Source organism: Sinocyclocheilus rhinocerous, unplaced genomic scaffold, assembly GCF_001515625.1.
Source record: "Sinocyclocheilus rhinocerous isolate Xijiao unplaced genomic scaffold, SAMN03320098_v1.1 scaffold2423, whole genome shotgun sequence".
NCBI lineage: Eukaryota > Metazoa > Chordata > Actinopteri > Cypriniformes > Cyprinidae > Sinocyclocheilus > Sinocyclocheilus rhinocerous.
In genome coordinates this window covers 88,841-110,157 of record NW_015634501.1, presented here as the reverse complement: position 1 = coordinate 110,157, position 21,317 = coordinate 88,841, and the positions used below count along the sequence as shown (strand labels likewise).

General features: G+C 37.1%; 3 protein-coding genes across 8 annotated transcripts in view; 1 reads left to right on the top strand and 2 right to left on the bottom strand.

Moving 5' to 3' along the window:
* Nucleotides 1-2,940: 2,940 nt before the first annotated feature.
* Nucleotides 2,941-15,292, bottom strand: LOC107745712 (serine/threonine-protein phosphatase 1 regulatory subunit 10-like). Of its 2 annotated transcripts, XM_016559651.1 has the most exons (19): nt 15,217-15,292; nt 14,727-15,033; nt 9,538-9,653; nt 9,349-9,435; nt 9,131-9,266; nt 8,986-9,037; nt 8,811-8,897; nt 8,549-8,677; nt 7,888-7,993; nt 7,609-7,712; nt 7,397-7,500; nt 7,129-7,288; nt 6,905-7,048; nt 6,473-6,719; nt 5,766-5,841; nt 5,471-5,677; nt 5,252-5,387; nt 4,113-4,457; nt 2,941-4,031 (listed from the first exon to the last, which is right to left on the bottom strand). In XM_016559651.1, the coding sequence occupies exons 3-19, from the start codon at nt 9,642-9,644 to the stop codon at nt 3,907-3,909; spliced, it is 2,352 nt and encodes a 783-aa protein (XP_016415137.1). In that variant the 5' UTR covers nt 9,645-9,653; nt 14,727-15,033; nt 15,217-15,292; the 3' UTR covers nt 2,941-3,906. The 2 variants fall into 2 exon arrangements, with proteins under 2 accessions (XP_016415137.1, XP_016415136.1); XM_016559650.1 differs by lacking the exon at nt 15,217-15,292 and having other exon boundaries at nt 14,727-15,166.
* On the top strand, nt 15,280-18,344 carry LOC107745713 (28S ribosomal protein S18b, mitochondrial-like). Of its 4 annotated transcripts, none has more exons than XM_016559656.1 (7): nt 15,280-15,395; nt 17,001-17,157; nt 17,238-17,335; nt 17,439-17,507; nt 17,586-17,652; nt 17,741-17,800; nt 17,936-18,344. In XM_016559656.1, the coding sequence occupies exons 1-7, from the start codon at nt 15,363-15,365 to the stop codon at nt 18,139-18,141; spliced, it is 690 nt and encodes a 229-aa protein (XP_016415142.1). In that variant the 5' UTR covers nt 15,280-15,362; the 3' UTR covers nt 18,142-18,344. The 4 variants fall into 4 exon arrangements, with proteins under 4 accessions (XP_016415142.1, XP_016415141.1, XP_016415139.1 ...); XM_016559655.1 differs by lacking the exon at nt 15,280-15,395 and adding an exon at nt 15,834-15,971; XM_016559653.1 differs by lacking the exon at nt 15,280-15,395 and adding an exon at nt 16,107-16,261.
* Nucleotides 18,345-18,574: 230 nt separating this feature from the next.
* LOC107745711 (ATP-binding cassette sub-family F member 1-like) overlaps nt 18,575-21,317 on the bottom strand; it is a 21,735-nt gene continuing 18,992 nt past the window's right edge. For both annotated transcript variants that reach the window (XM_016559649.1, XM_016559648.1), the window contains exons 25-27: nt 20,492-20,556; nt 19,589-19,661; nt 18,575-19,421 (exon numbers count right to left, since the gene is read on the bottom strand). In XM_016559649.1, coding sequence (XP_016415135.1) covers nt 19,255-19,421; nt 19,589-19,661; nt 20,492-20,556 — 305 coding nt within the window. In that variant the 3' untranslated portion in view covers nt 18,575-19,254. The remainder of the gene's footprint in view (nt 19,422-19,588; nt 19,662-20,491; nt 20,557-21,317) is intronic.

The following is a 21,317-nucleotide window of genomic DNA, read 5'->3' as shown; positions in this document are numbered from 1 at the left end:
TCTAATAAAAGGAAAAGCATCACCAGTGACCTTTTAGTGTAATAATTTGCTGATATCTGAATTACATGACAGTTGTAAACGTTATTGTGTAACATCCTCTGTCGAGTTGCTCAAACGTACAGACCATGTTAACATTTCCGGAGCAAGTCATTGCTGCAAACTGGAGAGGTGCATGTTTATAGCTGATTTCATCTTCTCTGAAACGAAGGCCTGACAAAGCCTCTTTCCACTAGTGGCTGTGGGATAATGTGACAGCGGAGGATCAATGGCGTCTTTGTGCCGAGTGGAATGGAGTCAGGGCCTCCACGACAACCAACACCACTCAGACTCAATCAGTCCAGTCTTTTTATGACTTCACTCTCTGTCCTTCAGCTGGACATTTCACTGCCCCTATATTGTGCTGAAAATGACAGCTATGACTTACTCTGACTTACAAACTAAAGGTTTGTCACAAACAAAACACAGCCGAGGATGCGCTTCAACTAAGTCAACTATTTTTTTTTACCCTTATGTCAAAGTAAAGGGTGCTTAACCTTCAGGAAATGTATATAATAATAATAATAATAATAATGAACATATAATGATAGCACAAAATATATAATAAAATAACATTATTTTAAATAATACAATATGTATTTTATGAATTTAATCTTATTTTCTTCTGAAAGAAGTATCTTATGCCCACCAAGTCTGCATTCATTTGGTCAAAAAAATAAAACTGTAATATTGTAAAATTCTAAAAAATATTAAAATTTAAAGTAAATGTTTTTCTATTTTAATTAATAATTAAATGTGATTTTTTTTTCCTAAGCTGAGTTTTCAGCATCATTCATCCAGTCTTCAGTGTCACATGATCTTTCAGAAATCATTCCAATATGCAGATTTGCTGCTCAAGAAACATTTTTTATTATTATTATCAATGCTGAAAGCAGTTGTGATTAATGTTTCTGTGGAAACCATGCATTATTGATTACTGGTACATTATTTCTCAAGATTCTTTGATTAATAGAAAGACAAAAGGACAGCATTTATTTGAAATAAAAATATTTTGTATAAATGAATATAATACACACACACTGTATATATACTGTATATAACATTTATATTAATAAAATGTAAATATAAATCTATTTTCAAATTGTATTTCAATAGTTTGTAATAATGTATTATATATTATATAATTCTCAAGATTCTTTGATTAATAGAAAGACAAAAGGACAGCATTTATTTGAAATAAAAATATTTTGTATAAATGAATATAATACACACACACTGTATATATACTGTATATAACATTTATATTAATAAAATGTAAATATAAATCTATTTTCAAATTGTATTTCAATAGTTTGTAATGTATTATATATTATATAAATATTTTTGTATAATTTAAATATTATATAAAACTATATACTTTTATTAAAATGATATATTATTAATAATAGAACATAATTTTGCATTTAATACATAAATATTTTGTATTGTAATATTTTGTAACAATCTTTACTGTCACCTTTGATCAATTTAATGTGTCCTTGCTGAAATAAAATAAATAAATCTTACTGACCCCAAAACTTTTGAACAATAGAATCCTTACATTTACATACATTTATTTCCAGCCCTGTTACCAAAATGAGTTACTTGTCTGAATACATCTTGCTTGATTTAGTTATTTTCTTGAAATAAACATTAAACAAACAGATGAATACCTTGGAAGTAAAATAATGTAAAAGAACATTTGTCAACAGCAATCTAGTATAGCATCACGATCACAGGATGTTTTTATACACAGCAAAGACCTAGATTTTATTTATTTTTTTTGTAACTTTTTTCCCGTACAGTGGCTGAGGAGTACACACTGAAAGCTTGTAAAAATGAAATGAGCGTTACATAGGATGAATGAATTGCTGAGGTGTCCTTAACTCCTTGCACACAGGCAGAAATTCTATGAAGCTGAAGTCAATATTTGCCCTCGAGGGCTGGGTGCACAGGCCACTCCTGATCACACACACACTCCAGCAGCCATCTGCACCAACTGCGTCCTGAGAACACGGATCTGACAGACAGGAAGGCAAACGCACCCGCAAACGACTGTTAGCCATTTGACCGGACTGCCATGAGAGGGGGAGGAGGATTCAGTGGGATTGTGTAGAATCCTAACGTAACCCTGTTTGACATATTCAACCGACGAGGCATTTAGAGGTTAAAAAAAGCAAACAGGCACTGAGAGAGAGTGGTCCTTATATACTGACACTTGCGCCGAAAATAAAAGTTAATTTGAGAGAAAACGTGAATTTCGTAATGTTTATTAATTTACATGTAGAAAAACACCTTACATTTCTGAATGTGCCTTTTATTGTGTTTATGCGGCGCTCTGACACATAGACATCTCTCCGACAACAATAGAAAAGAAAAATCATCAGACTTATATCAAAATAAAATCATGGGACAATAGTGAATCCAACAAAAAAAAGAAAAAGAAAATGGAGTCCCACAAGAGACAATAGCCACGGTTTTCACAGAAAACACCTGAATACGTTTGGCCTTGATGACAGTGGTTTGTAGCCCAGGTTAGGCTCAGCTGAACACTGATAGAGCAGGACAGACCCACACGAGTCCGAGAACACGAGCGCACAGCAAATCAAGCCACAGCATCTACATCAAGTAGGAAATCAGCACTAATTCTCCTGATTATCACACTACACAGAACAACAGCTGATATTTCTTTAGCAGGCTAGGATCACTTTCCATCACAAAGTATCGATTCAAGTATTCAGTGGGACTTCAAAAATGCAAAAGGTAGCGGTTCTGAATAGTATTAACCCCTTGCGTACATACTATTTCCAATTCGGGGGAAAACACAATGAAAAACAAATCGAATTAGCATTAGACCATAATGCTAATTCATCAATACATTTCAGTATAGCCACAGCATCTACATCAAGTAGGAAATCAGCACTAATTCTCCTGATTATCACACTACACAGAACAACAGCTGATATTTCTTTAGCAGGTTAGGATCACTTTCCATCACAAAGTATCGATTCAAGTATTCAGTGGGACTTCAAAAATGCAAAAGGTAGCGGTTCTGAATAGTATTAACCCCTTGCGTACATACTATTTCCAATTCGGGGGAAAACACAATGAAAAACAAATCTGCTAATGCTAATTCATCAATACATTTCAGTATCTTTAAAACTAAAAATCGTGGACTGAAAAAACGAGGACCGTGTGTGAAAAAGGAAAATCTGGAAATTTGAAAGCATCTACACATTTCATAGAAGTACGGTTTCTCCCTCTTCAATAGAAACCTGAAAATAAAACATCAAACAGTACGGCAACGTCAGAGGGACTTAATTCAACCAGAAAATCTTAAAATAAACGTTCTGTGCGGTGATAACTTTTCAAAGTGTCGATTTCATTAGGCAAAGAATGACTGACGTGTCAATTATAATTTAGAAAACTGCACATCCAGTATCTTGGGTTTTTGCCACCGGGAGAAGCTTAAGGAACTGTACGCCTATTTACTATTTACATCGTGTCCTAGTGGTTACAGAGTTCTGTAGTACAATCTTTAGCAGTCAGGTCAGTGGTACACAGAATCACAATAAAAATATACATCTCCAGGAATCACTATTTACAGGTAGGCTGCAAAGTCAAGTAATGCGTCTCTTCACAGAGGATCTCAGATCTTCTCACAGCTTTCCAGATGAGGGAAAGTAGTGTCAAATGGAGAAGAAATATTAATGTTCAGATCCAATGAAGCAACTGTACAGTCAGAGGAAGCAGGTGGGATTGTGCCGTCACAGACGCAAACGTCCCCCATTTCAGTTTCTGTTCACGAGGCTCATTTCGAGTCCTGTTGCCCACTAGTGGCGAGTTCAAGGAACAGCAGTTTTCGGTGTGTCAGTGACTGTGCTGGGGAGGAAGCGGTGGTCCGTTTACACCGGGGTGGTAAAACGCACAGTTATTTTCATACCGACAATTTCCCTTCATCATGAAGTGGCGACACACCGGCCTATTTGACATGTCTGAAATGAAACCAAAAGATTGCTATTTACATGCTCATTTGAAATGCCGGAAAATTCAAAGTGTTTGGCGATCAAACTTACCGCCCATGTTGTTGTGTCCCCCGCGTGGTCCCCCGCGTCCCCCTCGTCCTCTGAAGCCCGGATCTCCTCCTCTCCCTCTCCCCCGGTGGAAGTGTCCTCCCCGGTGCGGGCCTCCTCTCATGGAGTCGTCGCCCCAGTAGTTGCCGTTGTCCGCCCCGCGGCCCTGTGGACCAGGTGGAGGACCCATCATGCGTGGGCCGCCGGCGTTGAAGGGTGGGCCGTGGCCGTGGGGAGGAGGAGGATGGTTGAAATGTGGTCCAGGGGGCTTGTTTGGAGGGAAACCCCCATTCATGGGCATCGGCATGTTGTTCATGCCGGGGCCATGGCCAAGCAGACCCATGTTCACTATGAAGTGAGGGAAACAGAACATTAAATATGCTGCTTAACCATCATGCAGTTGTTCCTCAACAAAGTTTCAAGTTTATTTGTATAGCGCTTTTTACGATACAAATCGTTGCAAAGCAACTTTACAGAAAATGTAAAATTTAAAACAAAGCAATGTTATGGTAAACTACAACTAATAATAAAAGGCTTTAGTTTATTGAAATAAATCAGAAATAAAATGAAAGATATTAAATGAAAAACAAACTCAAAAAAACGTGAACATTTGAAAAATTACTTAAGCTAAACTGAAATAAAAATAAATGATAATTAAAAAAAAAAAAATCACCAAAGCACGTTACAAAATTTCAAAAACGTGTTATTTGAAATAAATATTAATATAATAATATATTATAATAATAATAAAAATCAAAAACTTCATTAGAAATACTGATTGGCAACTAACTGATATAAGTACTAAAAAGTACCGAAATTACTTGAACTAAAACTGAAATTAAAGCTGAATAAACTAATAAAATCAATAAACCATAATAAAAAATAAAAATAAATCAAATAAATCAAAAATCACAAAAAAATTACTAAAATTAAAACCTTAACGTTTTGGTTAATTGAGAAATTAAACAAAATATAAAGAAATAATTAGAATAAAAAATAAGAATAAGAATAATAAAATAAGTTGAAGTACTAAAATAATTTTAACTGAAATAAACCTAAATAAAAAATATTTTTAAAACATAGCAAAAAAATAAAAAATAGCTATATTACAATGAAACAGTTGAAAGAGAGCAAACACGTACTTGGCGGAGCATTGGCAGGTTGGTTCTGATTCTGGTTCTGGTTTTGTTGCAGAGAGCCCAAAAGCTGCTTGATCTTATCTGAGAAATCAGGCTGTTTGATCAGGTCCTCTGGAGTCTGGTTAGATCCCTGAGCACCCTGAAAACCAGAGGAGACGCTTAAAATAAAAGCCTTTGCACATTCTCGTGGTAAATAACGTACATATAGCCATTAAATCTTACCATGATAGATGAGAGCAGTTCCTGCACATTAACAGCGGGGTTATTACTGGCTGTTGGACCGTTGCCTTGCGCCTGAGGGCTGCGGCCGCTGTTGCCCAGACTTCCCATGAGGTTAGCTAGAACAGGAGGCAGCTTGGAGCTTTCATTAGAGCCGCCGGAGGCAGCAGCGTCAGCGGACTCCATGTAATTCTCCTCCATACTGCAGTCCTACAACACCACAGAGGAAAGAGGTCATCAACATGCCAAGAAAAAAATGGAAGGGGAAAGCATATGAAAAGGTAATTGGCTGTCTTACCTCATCCAGTGGGATGAGACGTGGAGGCATGGGCTCATACGGCTCAGGGTCTGGCTCATGAGAAGTGTCTGGAACACTGCAGAGAGGGAAGCAAACCATATATGTCCATTTAAAGCCCCTAAAGACATGTTTAACCCTGTTTACTTTATTCACCAATGTGGATGATTCATTTGTGCAAGGGTTTTTAAACATCTATTAAAAACGTTTTTTTGTTAAAGCTAAAATAAAATATAATATTAGATGAAAAACCTATTTTTAATATTTAAAAAAAAAAAATCCTAACAGGAAATAAATAAATAAATACTAAATCTGAAAAATAAATAAATTACAAAAATAATAAATAAAGAGTAAAAAAAATAATAAAAAAAAAAATCGCTAAAAATTTAACAAAAATTCAAATGTAATAATAAAAAAATATTTTTGATACTAATTGTTTTAATACTAAGTATTTTTTAAAAACTATAATAGCATATAAATAATACTAAAATGATTTGTGCATATTATTCTAAGTAGTTAATAATATCATGGCCCACTTTTCATAATCCAGTCAAATCCAAACGGATTCCCAGCCTATTGTGGGCATTAAATGCTTTGCGAATGTTGTTTCATGCTATGAAAGATCACTAAACATGACAAAAGAAAGAATGCTTCAAAAGAAACTAAAACATCATTCAGTCATTTTGTTCTTCATCAAAGAATTGTCTTACCTCTCTTTGCTGAGGAAGATCTCCTGCAGAATGCCCATCTCTCGGTCTCTCTGGATCATCTTCTCTCTGCTGCTGGAACCAGGAATGACCAGGTTGCCTATGAGGGTCAAAGGTCGTGGAGGAGTCCAGGGCACCCTCTCCTCCATGGTGTCGTGAGAAAGACGACGAGCCATTTCAAACGTCTGCCTGTCCATCATCAGCTCCCGTTTGGCCGCCTCGCCGAAGTCCTTAATTTTATTAACGTTCACTGCGACAGAGGGAAAAAGAGTGATGATTATGATTGACCAAATCCAAATCCCACAAGTATTTTCAGGTATTCATAGTTTTATGCTGTAATAATATGATTTATTTTACTGTATTTTTTTATTGAAGAGAACCTTACAAACCTCAAACGTTTAAACTGCAGTGTAAGTGAAGAAAGAGTTGCTTTACCTCTCTCAGTCTCATCCAGATCAAAGTAGAAGTACTCTTTGAGATGATCCTCTTCCGCCCACCGAACGCTTTTCTTTTTCTTTCCTTTCTTAGTCAGACTCTCCTCCTCACCGCGAGGTTCAGACAGAGCGTTGGGTTTATCACCTTAAAACACGAAATAAGGCATTTTAAATTCATACGGCTCTCAGTGAGGCTGTGGCCAATTTCTATGCAGCTGGACTCACCGGTTTCCATGGCATCAGGGTCCTCGGTGGGCACGGGTGTGCCAGGCTGCTCCAGGTCTTGGTTCTCATGAGGAGGTGTCTGAGATGAGGGCGTCTCAGGGGAAGACGGTTTGGCCTGTGTGCCCGAGTATGACTGCGGCCTGCTGTCAAACGGACAGGGCTGTGGAGCACAAGAGAGATGAGAGGAACAAAACACAGTCAGTGGGTCTGTGGAAAATTAAAATCCATGAAGCATAAACACAAATGAGGGTTGTCTGATGTGGCACACCTTGTTAGTGGTAGGGGAAACTGCTTTTGGTTTCTTTTTCTTGATCTTGATGCCAGGCACTGGAGCGGAGTTGAGGGCATCCAAAAATCCAGTGCCTTCCATCGCTAAAAGGAAGAGAAATGGATATTAAGCACCAGTCGGAGAGGAAACCCTACTCTCCTTTATTGCAGATAATCATAATCATATTGCAGGTGCTGAACGGGCATACTCACGCTGTGGGGGTATAAGCTTGACTTTGATCTCTTTGGCAGAGTTGGGGGTGATGTTAAGGGGCTTGTACTTCTTCTCCACTGGTGGTGCGTCGGTCAGCGATGTGCTGAATGAACAGCAGAGTCATAATGAGTTGAATGATTCATTTTCAAACCCTCTGAAGTAAAACTGCATTCAAATTCATTCAAATCATGAATCAAATGAGAAAGGGCCCATCCTGGATTCCTGGATTACATGTGCCTGTTCATTATTTGCAAGAAAGAAATGTAGTGTCCACTTACCTTGGTCTTTTGAGAACAGCAGGCTTGATGTTGTATTTGTCTCCAAGTTGGGGTGCAGAGGGGGTTTTCTTTACAGGAACTGGAGCTGGACTCTCCACCTCCAAACCTGAAGACACAATGTTTTGAGTAAATGTAAACAGATCATTTAAAAAAAAAAATGTGTTACTGAGACATAAAAAAAATTCTATTATAAATGGTAAATTATATATATATATATATATAAAATTGTTTAAAAAAATCATAAATATAAACCTGACCAAAATTGTTTTTGATAAAGTTAATAAAATTAAATATTAACAGTTTCAGTTAATAAAATAAAAACATACATATAGCATTTTATATATATATTAAAAAAAAAAACTCTAAACTTAAAAAAAAAAAAATACAAATGTTGCATTCTTGGCAACTAACTGAAATAAATAAATTTGAAGTACTAGAACAAAAAAAAGTTGAATTGGAATATAAAAAAAAAAAAAAAGAATAAATAAAAAAAATACTAAAATTAAAATGTAAATGTAATAAACCTAATTAAAATCATGAATAAATACTAACAATTGCTAAAACTAAAATAAAAATATAATAAATAACAAAACCTAATTAAAAATATAACTAAATACTCTAATATTATATAAATTACACTAAAATAACACTGGTGACTAACCTGTAGAGCGGATCTTTGCATGACTTGGGGCATAAGCTTTTGGTTTGTCTTTCTTCTCCTCCTCTGCTCCTTTTTCTCGGGGCTTCACCTCTGGACGCACTTTTCCATCCTCCTTTTTCCATTTCTTGTCTGATGGAAAACAGAGTTGGGTTATTCGCCAATAATGGGAACCCTACTTTCTAATAATTCAAGTAAAAGTGCATTAAGTCTACTTCAACAAAAACAGAGTGACATAGAAGAAAATGTAAACTGGAAACCCTACCATTGGGTGACGCTCCACTGGAGACGCTCTGAGAGCGGATAATAGCCATCCAGCCTTCCACCAGCACTGACGCCAGCTTCTTCAGCTCTGAGAGAAAGAGAGAGAGATCAAACCTGAGCTCTGGAAGACAGTAAGCAGACTGTCTGGCATTGATTCATGGAACATGTGCTCTTACCTTCTGTCTCGCCGCTCTTGCTCAGTTGTTTCACCAGCTTGGCTGTGTTGTTCTAGCAGGAGAAAAGACAACAGACAGAGAGCAGGTGTTAGAAGACTGCGGGGGCATGCGTGTGAGTTTTATGGGCCGTGGTGTGGTGAAGTACCTGTTTGAGGTGGTCCACAGTCAGGGGGAGTTTCTGCAGGGTGAGCAGTATGAGCTGCAGCAGGGGGGTGTTAGTGGTGGTCTTTGAGTAGGTGAGCCAAGAGTTCAACAACTTGTAGCCTCCAACTCGAATAAACCTGAGCAGAAGAGATAGAGTTAAGCATAACCTTGAGAACAAAAAAGGTTTCAAATGTTTCTTTTGATGGATATTATTCTTACCGATTAAGTACATCATGTGACTTTGTCTGCAGTAAGATGTTCAGATACATGCATCTGCTGACCATTTTATGCGAGGCCTTCATGAGACTGTTTGAAAAGAGGAAAACGTGTTAGAAATTCTATTGGTAAAGGAATTAATGTTTTTTTTTTAAGAAGGGATCCAGAAAATAAAATGGTACAGCTTCTCACCTGAAGACTTTAGCAACTCCCTCAAGGCTTCGTAGCTCTCCATCCTTCCCCAGCAGAGCTTCAACTCCTTTCAGCACCTCTCTGGGGTCCATCGGGCCCACGGCCATAGCTGCTTACTGAAAGAGGGAGAGAAAACGGGTTATTCGTGTGCTTATGCCACTGGGGAAAATCTGTATATGACACAAAATCACCCAGTCAATACTGAAATAATGAGATCATGGCACTTCAGGAGAGCTCACTGGAACAGCACAAGGACAACATTGAATCTTTGAAAAGTTCGTAGTAATGTACATTTATCAAGGCGACTGTGGATCTGAAATAACTTTGAAACAACAAATTCTGAAGATGTTGGGAACAAAAATGGTCACATGACTACCAAAGACATCACAGAACAGCAACTCTGCATGTATGCATTCAAAGAACGGAGAGAAACTCCTAAATGTTTTATATATTGTACTTAATCAGATATGGATGACTTATCAGTTTTCTGGCTCACACCTGATGTGATTTGAAATCACAAGTGCAATCATGACCACAGAACAAGCTGTGTCCGTTCTGTTCACAACAGCAGAATGTGAAAAAAGTAATGTCTTCATTAATAAACACACTACTTCAAACAACAGTTGGTCCTCAAATTCATGTTTCATCTTTTAGAAAATGATGTTATTTTAAAATAAGGTGGGACTTAGATAATTACTAGAGCCCCAAAACTGTTGGGATAACAAGAAAATAAATATTATTCTCCAACTGACTACAAACTCCTCGGTAAATAAAATGTTTAATATATGATGTCTGGTGGGCTGTCAGTATTTACTGGACTTACTGTTACTAGAAAGGGGCAGCTGCTACAACTGTTATAGTTTAACATCTAAATGCAGACTGAATTATACAGCGTTCATGTAACCAATCTTCTAGAATGATTGAATAAGTCTGTCACTTATTTAATTATACGAGAAACTCAAACTGGGTGACTGGTTATGCGAGCGCTGCATAATGTAGTTCATAATTTGAAATGATCAAAGATAAACATAGAAGTAAAATGTTATATTGCATGTGTCATGTCACGGTCATAAACCCACCTGCTTTTTTATATACACTGTACATTACCCAAAGTAAGCATCACAAGTACAAAGGACATGTAAAATAATATAATGGCTGTGATCAGTAATGTTCATTCAGATTATTATATCATTTAAATAATGAGAATTATACAAGAGCAGAAATTTTAAAAAATGTAATTAAAATTTGAGAATGCACTTAAGAGTTAAACAGTTTTTACAATTTATTTTATTAACAATTGAGTAATTTGTATAGTGATGACCCTTGTAATCCTCCAGAAGTTCAATTGTAGCACAACTAATACCATTTATCACAAGTATTTCGAGAAAAACTAGGGAGGGCACAGTAAAAGTGTTCAAATAATTGACTGGATTTTCTTGTTTATCAGAAAAGCATTGTCACACGTCAGCTGTAAAGCACACAGGGACTCTGGCATTAATATAATATTTCCTTGTTAGACACTGCTTTGATCCATCTGTCTATAACCTAACATCAATAGATGGAAGATCCTATAATAAAATGAGATGTTTGTAAACACTTACAAACTGAAACCTTTACAATATTATAAGTAACACTTGTTATAAAATCTGAAAGCATGAAAAAATATTACAAAGACTTTACCCATATCCACAATTGTCATTGCTATGGGGTTGATGGATATAAAATGCATAGGACCCACACTAGCTTAAGTGTCTTTCAATTTAATTTTAACACTTTAAATACTAATTTGATACAATGCACTTATTGTGTACATACTTGTTTTTACACAGTGTTTATATTTTTAAAATACCTGCATGTAATTATTTTTGTAACTGCATCAACAGAACCTACCCATGAACCCACCCTGACCTAACCTTACCAGTTTCCCACCTTAATGCTTTGCAATACACAATAAGTACAATGCACCAAATAAATACACAAGTAATAAAATATATAATTTTTTGCTCTAAGTACATAGTAGTTAAATACACTAATATAAAGTGGGACCAACATGTATACTAATTTTAAACAGTAAGCTTTAAATATTTTCCTATAATACTGGGGTTTTTCAAATCTCAGTACATTAAATGGACCTTTTTATTTATGTTTTCATGTTTTAAGTGTGTTTTATGTATACAGAAGTCTAGAACCACTAGGTGGGGGGAAGAATTCACACAATGATTTTTTGAAGTGCCTTAGTGAGAATTTCCTCATTATAATTTTTGCTGTATTTAGCTACATTTTTAAATATGTAATATTACATATTAAATACATATTACCCCAATAATATTGGCAATTTTGTCCATATTTTGGCCAAAAAAAGTGTTAAATAAATTTTAATGATTACAATAATTTTGAACATAATGTAATGTGAAAAAAAAATCAGGAAATAAATATATAATGAAGGAAATAGACTCTGAAAGACTTACAAGACTTTATCAATATCCAGTTGCAAGAAACTCCTTAAGTAAATAAGTGTATTATCACTAAGGGTTAAGTTAAGGGGTTTTGTGCGACTGAACACAAGACTTTCTAAGTTGTATGTCGCCACCATGTGGTTATTTCTAAATATACACAAATACAGAAACAGTGTATTTGCCACGCAGCAATAAGAAATGCAAGTATCAAATGTGATCAAGTTATATTAAAATACAGAAACAAGTAGAATATAGGCAATAAAAACGGTACATTATTAGAAAAATGAGATGGACATATGCCAATGATAATAATATCTGACGTAGTTAAGTTAATTACAAAGAGACGGGCGAGGTTTCTGAGAGAGAGAGGAGAGAGAGAGAGAGAGAGAGAGAGAGAGAGAGAGAGAGATTTGCTGCCCACGCGGAGCATCAGTGAGTATTTCTTCTTCAGTTCCTCTCACTACAGCACACTTGACTGGACACCGGCGAGACTAACCAACTAACTACAGCAGAAAATGAACAACGGGACGAATTACACATGAAATAGAAATATACACCGAATGTATAGAGATTTTTACGACTGTTAAGCATGCAAGTGTTTAGCTACGTTTGAATTCATGTTCTACATAACTTCCAAGACAGTGAAAAAGGTCTACTAATGTCGAAAAATGAGACTTTACTCACTTTTGATCGTGTGAGAAATCAGGTTTTGTCTTACCCGTTACACTGTTGTTGAAGAACTTTTTATAGTCACAACCGAACTCCTTAAACACCCAACAATACACACAATTCCTGGAACCGTCACAGTTGTCACAACAAACAAGAAAATGTCAACGAGATTGTACATTCACTGGAAAGAAAAGATTAACATTGTATCTGTCAGGTTTCTGATGGAATGCAGATGTGAAGAAACACGTTGTTTTCACTTTTAAAGTTACATTACACCCTGTCCTGTATAAGACTCTTCCTACAGCGCTATAGATCAAGTTCAACACCATGTAACCTACTTTCACTTTTTAATCGAGAGTAACATTTTGTAAGTCGCTTTGGATAAAAGCGTCTGCTAAATGACTAAATGTAAATGTAACAAACAGCTGGCATTTTTAAGCAAATAGCAATATTCGTTTTTTGTTAGAACTCGTCAACACAAAGCATCCAGTGTTGTTCTGACTAAAGGCCAGTAATATGAATTTATGCATCTGCTCAATAGTGGCCACGGGGGGGATTTGATTTGCCTTCTGTCGAAGTCTCAATCTCTCATACAGCAGCTCGCCCTGAGCTGACAGCGGCTCCTCTAATTGGCTGAAGTCTGCGGTAAACCACGCCCACTATCTTTAACCACTTTTCTTCGTGAACTGGTGTCTGGTCGCCATCTTTGAATTCCAACAAGCTTTTAAAAACACAACGGCTATGTTCCCCCGCCTGGCATTTGTCTTGCTCGTTTACAAAGTGCTACTATATTTACCCCGCTAGCGACTCACGGATATTAAGACGATACCTCGAGCTGTATATGGGGATGATGGCGACGCGAGACAGCCGTTCCGAGCTACAGTATTTCCCGTAGATCCAGTCAGAAAAACAAAGCCACCATTGCCTCGAGTGATCCGAGCAAAGGACAACCCGTCCGCCATTTTAAAGCAAAGTCGACAAGACAAATAATACCCTATCTACGCACTCGTTAAGCACACAACACAAAAAAATGCAATCTTTATAGTCAGACTGCCATGCATTTGTATAAATTATCATTGCCTAGGGAGGTTTATTTCACCAAACTAGCTCAACGGGTATCCAGTTCCGCCAACTAATAACACCTAACGACATTATGAACAAAATGTTGCATTTCAGTCTGTTTTTTTGTCTCTCCGTTCGGCTAAATCCACAGGCGCCACTTGGCAATCTTTATGTGCAGATTGCGTTGATTGTTCCAGTGAGCTCTCCTCTGAAAAGAATGCAGTTTATAAAAAGCCCCAGTTGAATGCGGTCACTTCCTGTATCTGCCTGTGACAATCTTTATGTACAGATTGCTTATGACTAGCGATGGCTAGCTTATTATTCGATGATTTTTCGTTACTTTAATAATCATTAGGATTGCTCCGTCTCACACACAAAGAGAAGCAGGGCGTTGAAGCCGCTGCTCTGGCTTTGCGGTGTGAGCTCATACACTAGTCTCGCTTTATCTCAGCATGCTGCCTGCTTCTAGAAACTGTGGCGCATTTCGGTCGCCACGCTCGATACAGCTAGGAACTTTTAATCTCTATTTATATCGGGAATCGTTTTCTTCAACAGACAACTGGTTAACTGTTACGTAGTTTCGATTCAAATGCGTTGATTGTTCCAGTGAGCTCTCTGAAAAGAATGCAGTTTATAAAAAGCCCCAATTGAATGCGGTCACTTCCTGGATCTGCCTGTGGCAATCTTTATGTACAGACTAGCGATGGCTAGCTTATTATTCGATGATTTTTCGTTACTTTAATAATCATTAGGAGTGCTCCGTCTCACACACAAAGAGAAGCAGGGCGTTGAAGCCGCTGCTCTGGCTTTGCGGTGTGAGCTCATACACTAATCTCGCTTTATCTCAGCATGCTGCCTGCTTCTAGAAACTGTGGCGCATTTAGGTCGCCACGCTCGATACAGCTAGGAACTTTTAATCTCTATTTATATCGGGAATCGTTAACAGACAACTGGTTAACTGTTACGTAGTTTCGATTCAAATTGGTTTGAAAGAACACTTACTATTAATACCTCTCCTCTGCGTCTCGGGTTGCTATTAATATATTGTGCTTAACAGCAACAATTTTCAGCTTTTTAACAGTTTAAGAGAACGTAAACTGTCATGACTTTAGCATTATTGGCTGAAAAATGGCATAATGGGCGGGATTGTGGTGGCTGAAATTGAGCTTTTCCTTCTTGAACAATCTGGAGCAAAAAAGTAGTAAGCGAATGTCCGTTACTCGAGTAGAAAAAAATGAGTTTTGGGGCTTTGATCTTCGCACAGCTGAAAAATCCTCGACGGCAGATCTTCACCGAGACCGACTCAGACCTGAAACGAAACAACAGCACAAATGAACATTAGAGAAAAGCGAATGTTTGGCGGCGGAAATCCAGAAAACGATCAAAAGGTAGTTTTTGCCGATAAAAACTAACGTGGTAGCCGAAGTTTGGGATAAAAATCGTCTTTTAAATCGCAAAAAGGTGGAGAACCGACCTCCGATACAACACTTACCTCAGACAAATCCAGGAATGCTGTAGTAAGGGTGGGACTCGGTTTATATAGTTCTGACGTTTTTCGCGTCATCCCGTGCTCGGGCGTTTCTTTCAGCACAAAATGGAGTTGATGATCACGCGCTCCTCTAGAAACTACCTTCTTCTATGTGTTCAAGGACGAGCCCATCCCCCACTCCGGTATCCGGTGATTTTACGTGCTTTCTATGCAAAGATAATCATTAATTTGTTGGAATTTTTTAAATGAAAGTAACGTAAGAATTCTACATACATCACAGTGCAATAATATAGGCGTATTCGTTTATGCAAATTCAAGAACTAGCTATTGTAAGGCAGATTCAGCCTTTATGTAAATCACTGTAACGCTATTATGTTCAAAGTGTGGGTTAAAAGTAAACATTCATTCATTTAAACGATAATTTATATAACCACAAGTAATATTCCTAAGACAAAATGCGAAACATTGGCACAAAATGCAATAATTAAATTAGCTGGCAAACTGACCAACACGAGGGATCGTTTCAGCTAACGTTTCACATAAAAATAAATTTTTACATTGATTTCTGTGTGAAATATTTGACTAGGTAAACTGTATGAATTCATTTTAAACTGGGGCTTTGATCTTCGCACAGCTGAAAAATCCTCGACGGCAGATCTTCACCGAGACCGACTCAGACCTGAAACGAAACAACAGCACAAATGAACATTAGAGAAAAGCGAATGTTTGGCGGCGGAAATCCAGAAAACGATCAAAAGGTAGTTTTTGCCGATAAAAACTAACGTGGTAGCCGAACTTTGGGATAAAAATCGTCTTTTAAATCGCAAAAAGGTGGAGAACCGACCTCCGATACAACACTTACCTCAGACAAATCCAGGAATGCTGTAGTAAGGGTGGGACTCGGTTTATATAGTTCTGACGTTTTTCGCGTCATCCCGTGCTCGGGCGTTTCTTTCAGCACAAAATGGAGTTGATGATCACGCGCTCCTCTAGAAACTACCTTCTTCTATGTGTTCAAGGACGAGCCCATCCCCCACTCCGGTATCCGGTGATTTTACGTGCTTTCTATGCAAAGATAATCATTAATTTGTTGGAATTTTTTAAATGAAAGTAACGTAAGAATTCACTCTACATCACAGTGCAATAATATAGGCGTATTCGTTTATGCAAATTCAAGAACTAGCTATTGTAAGGCAGATTCAGCCTTTATGTAAATCACTGTAACGCTATTATGTTCAAAGTGTGGGTTAAAAGTAAACATTCATTCATTTAAACGATAATTTATATAACCACAAGTCATATTCCTAAGACAAAAATGCGAAACATTGGCACAAAATGCAATAATTAAATTAGCTGGCAAACTGACCAACACGAGGGATCGTTTCAGCTAACGTTTCACATAAAAATAAATTTTTACATTGATTTCTGTGTGAAATATTTGACTAGGTAAACTGTATGAATTCATTTTAAACGATTTATTTTAAAATGAAAATGTGAGAACAATAAACGCGCACTTCCGTCACTGTACACTTTAACCTCAACAACTTCCTTTGATACAAAACAAAATGGCAGCCTCCTTACAACGCATTGGAATAGTTATCTGCCGCACATTTCCTGTCATTTTACAACGAAATATTCAAGCACAGGTTGGTTGGTTACAGAGAAATATTTTAATTGATGTTTTTTTTAAATACAGGATGTATAAATATGTCTGTTGCTGTCCACTCATTTCGCGTGCAAACAACATCAACAAACATAAAGGACAAACTACGCGTTTTGTATTGCAGAGAATCCGTGATTGGAAAACAAGTGCTCCAGTGCTGCGTCTGAATTTTCGTGCTTTATCATCATCATCATCTTCATCTTCATCTGCTGATGACACGGATTCAACTGAGGTACTGTCTAGATATTCAGACAGACCATGGGAATACTTAGAAAGTGAAGGTAAATATGATTGATTAGATGATTGAAATGAATTACTTGTGGTTAAAACAGCGTTTAATGTTGCTCAAATCTCTCTTTAGAGTACATTGAGCGCTATGGATCAAAGCCTGTTTGGTCTAACTATAGGAGGAACCATAAGGGGGGAGTCCCTCCTCAAAAGACAAGAAAGACTTGTATTGTAAGTTCACATTTGTTTTGAATTTTGATTGATTGATTGTTCTTCAGATTTTTTTTTCCAGTCCATTAAATTTGTATTAATGAGGATGATTGTCTTGTCATAGAGAGGTGACAAGATATGCGGCAACCCTTGTCCCATCTGTCGTGATCCAAACATCATTGTCCATTACAAGGTTTGTTTTTCGATTCTGTCTTTTTTGTGTGTGTGAGGACAATGTATTTGCTTTAATATACACGCTTTTCCTCTGCAGAATGTGAACCTGTTGCAGCAGTTCATTAGTCCTCAAACAGGAATTGTGCATGATCCCATTCGAACCGGTAATGCATTTCTTAATACATTCAAGTGTCACATTTCTGGTGTGATCATGATCTGATCAGCACTTTTCATCTTAAATTGTTTCCTCAGGTGTGTGTATGAAACAACAGAAACTACTTAACAAGGCCATTGAAACTGCTAGAGATTGTGGTAAATTTACACTTTTTTTTTATTGTTATAAGTGGCAATGTGCACAAACAGTCCTTTTATGAAAAGAAATGATCAATTTCATTATTTGGTGCACAAGTGCTTAATGTGATGGGTTTTTTTCTTCCTTCGTTTAAGGTTTACTTTTTGCCCAGTTACCTCATGTTGATTACTCTAAAGAGGACTACTCAAACACTCATGGTGCTGTAGCACCAACCCCTGCCCCATTTTCTCTCAGCTCTGGAGAACTGTGGTATCCGTGGTATGGAAGTATAAAACCAGATGAGCGAGAACTGGCAAGAGTGAAGCGGATCTACAAAGACTACCTGAAACCAGATGTTTGAATCTTGTCGTAAAAGACCTTTACACATTAAGAGCAGATGCTGTGTATTTTACATGAGAATGAGGCAGTTAGGGATAGACTTACAGTCTTTACAATGGCAGGTCCTAAATCACATGTAATTTTTAAAACTCATGGCGTTTTGTCTACTGAAAGCTTTTTGGAAAGACATTTCATCAAATGAAAAAAATCTGTATTTTGTTAAAACAGCAGTACAACCCATTAAACGCACTGTACTTCTATCCCTCACAAACTAAATTTCATTCCTATCAGAAATGACATATTGTGCTACCCTGGCTAAGGTCTATTTCAAATAGCGGTTGGAAGTTTGATCCAAATGATGTTTCCATAACAGTACTTATATGAGCAAGAAGAAAATGTTACATTTTGTCCAGGCAAGACAACAAGCATAATATGAAATCTCCAATAAACTTGACTTTGTTGCAAAAATTTTTTTATTTGTTTTTCCATGAGATTTGGATGCATACTTCATATTCAAATCAAGTTAGTCAATAGTTTATTTCCTCATTCACGACAGATGAGCTACAAGAAGCATCACTGTATGAACATTTATATAGGTTAAACACTTTGGAGCTGGTTTTGAATGTGAGCTTAATGACCTCAACACAAGTGTTCATTCTACAAAGGCAGTTTAATACTAAATATATGCATCAGCCGACAGACACCATTATCAAACTGCACACTTCTAGCCACATCTGTTCACATTTGATAGTGACAGTATGTTTTCTAGCATTGCATCACATGGATGAACAGAGTTGGTAATGATATGGCCTGAATGTAAGCATAATACAAGAATGCCAGACATCATGACTAATGAACAAGCGCTGTGTGTATAAATTGTCAGCAAGTAAAAATACTGATCTGGAATCGGTCTTCACCTGTTTTAAAAGTAAAAGACGTGAAAAACCCATCCTGGTATTGTAGGGTTTGTGTATATCACCCTACACAGTTTGCATGCAGGTGCTCAGCATAATCTGCCAATTTACCAAGAAGGATTTCTTTCAGTATTGAGGCTTTAAAAATGAGCAATGTAGATGCAACAAAAAGCCCTTCAGTGATGTAGTTTGACGCTCTTGTTATTAATACCAGCCGTTGTTCATTCTTTAGGCTTGTTGACCAGGGTTTCTCCAAGAGCCTCCAGCACTTCTCTCTTGTAGTCGTCAAAGTCTCCATCAATCTGGCTGATCGACTGGTCCTCAACCACCCACAGCTGGCACTGGGTCTCCGTGATGAGCCTGGCATCGTGGCTCACAATTATCACAGCTAAAAAGATTCATATTAAATGTTAATAATAAAGACTTTACCCCCTGGTTTCCACTATCATAATCATTGTATATAGTTTAGAAATCTTACAGAACATCTGAATGGATTTACATGCACACAAGATCATTCACCACAACAAATAAAATGAGTGGGGGGAAAAAAAATACCTCCTTTGTATTCATTGATGGCTTCTGACAATGCATCAATCGACTCAATGTCCAAGTTATTTGTGGGCTCATCCTGTACATTTGTATGGGGGAAAAAAATGTTAAAGGTCCCCTGAAATGCTTAGGAACACGCAGCGTTACTCTGTGTTGACGTCATTTTAACTGAAACAGAAAGACAGGGCGGGACATATCAAGCAGCCCCGCCCCTTTTTAAAATAGCCAATAGTGTTCGTTTATATCACAGCATGGGCTAGAGCCGTTCAGAGCCGTTGAGCTCCGTAAAGCCGCATTTGACAGGATATGGCAGCCACAATCATCTATATTGCTATAAAATATAGCATTCTGTGTAGAATTCAAATAGCTCTGATACATTTTGTGGTCTGCGCCGACTCGCGCATGTGATTCGCTCCGTGCTATCGTGTCTCTGGACCGGAGCAGTGTGTGTGAGCAGTGCGGTGGTTAGCGTGACACAGCGCGAAACCAGACTTCTTTTTTTCCTCAATGGAAAGCATATTTACACTGTTTGAATCGTTCCCTGTCCCCTATATAGTGATATTTCAGATTTCAGCTGCGGCTTCAGCGTCTCTTTTATAGTGTAGGGGGCGTGTGCTTCGGATTCTAGAGAGCATTTGATTGGACAGAAAGTTTGATGAGAAGATGAAGTACGATGTGACATCAAAAAAATCGTTGAGCCGTTTTTGCGGAAGTGACGAACTGCAAGCTTTGAATGCTTATATCTTCTAAATGCGAATTTTGTCACTGTTTTGGAGCACACTGCCTTATAGATAACCTTAAGACTAACATATTGATACTAACACCCAAAAAACTTTAATTTTGAGTTCATGGGGACTTTAAAGTACAAATTTAAATGAAATTGAAACATTTAAAACCTTTACTCCTTACCAAGATGAGGACATCAGGTTGTCGACAAGAAAGTTCAGCAAATACCACTCTTGCTTTCTGACCGCCTAAAAATACAACAAAAAACAATTCAGGACAATTCAGAAAAAAATGTCAACAAAGGACAGATGACTTTGAAAACCATACATGAATGCATTCCTATCAGTGTTAATTTTGACAGCAAATTCTGATTTAGTTTTAGTCATAGTCTTTTGACTAAAATGCCATTTAGTTTTAGTCATATTTTAGTCATCTGAATTGTTTTTAGTTTTAGTCGACTAAATATCACGATTTTAGTCGACTAAATCTACAGTAAATTTAGTCGGCTAAAATCTAATGGGTTTAGTTACAGTGCATTTATGAAGCATTTCTCTAAAATTTCCAAACTCATTATATAGGTTTGATATTAAGGTTTTATCATGATAGACACCGATTTAACTGCTGTGACACACAACATGCCTTTATGTTAAAATTAAATAAAACCACTTCAAAGACATGGTCTTCTTATTAATGAAATACCAATGGTTATATAGGCTAATTATGCATTCTTTATAGCAACTTGTTTACCATATTCCTCATTCTTTCAAGCAGACATATTTATTTCTATAAATAAATTTAGATGAATCTTTAGGGCTACTAAAGTTTTTCAGTCAAGAGCAGTGCGTGATTTTCTGTCTTTCTTTTGTTGCTTGATTAACATCAATGACTCGGACAATAGCAACTAAATTAGGCTGCTATCCCTTTAAAACCGAATGCACAGCTGCAATGGATGCAATGTACTGATACACGTTCTCCCTACTGTTTACGTTCACTTAAGACATAATCAACT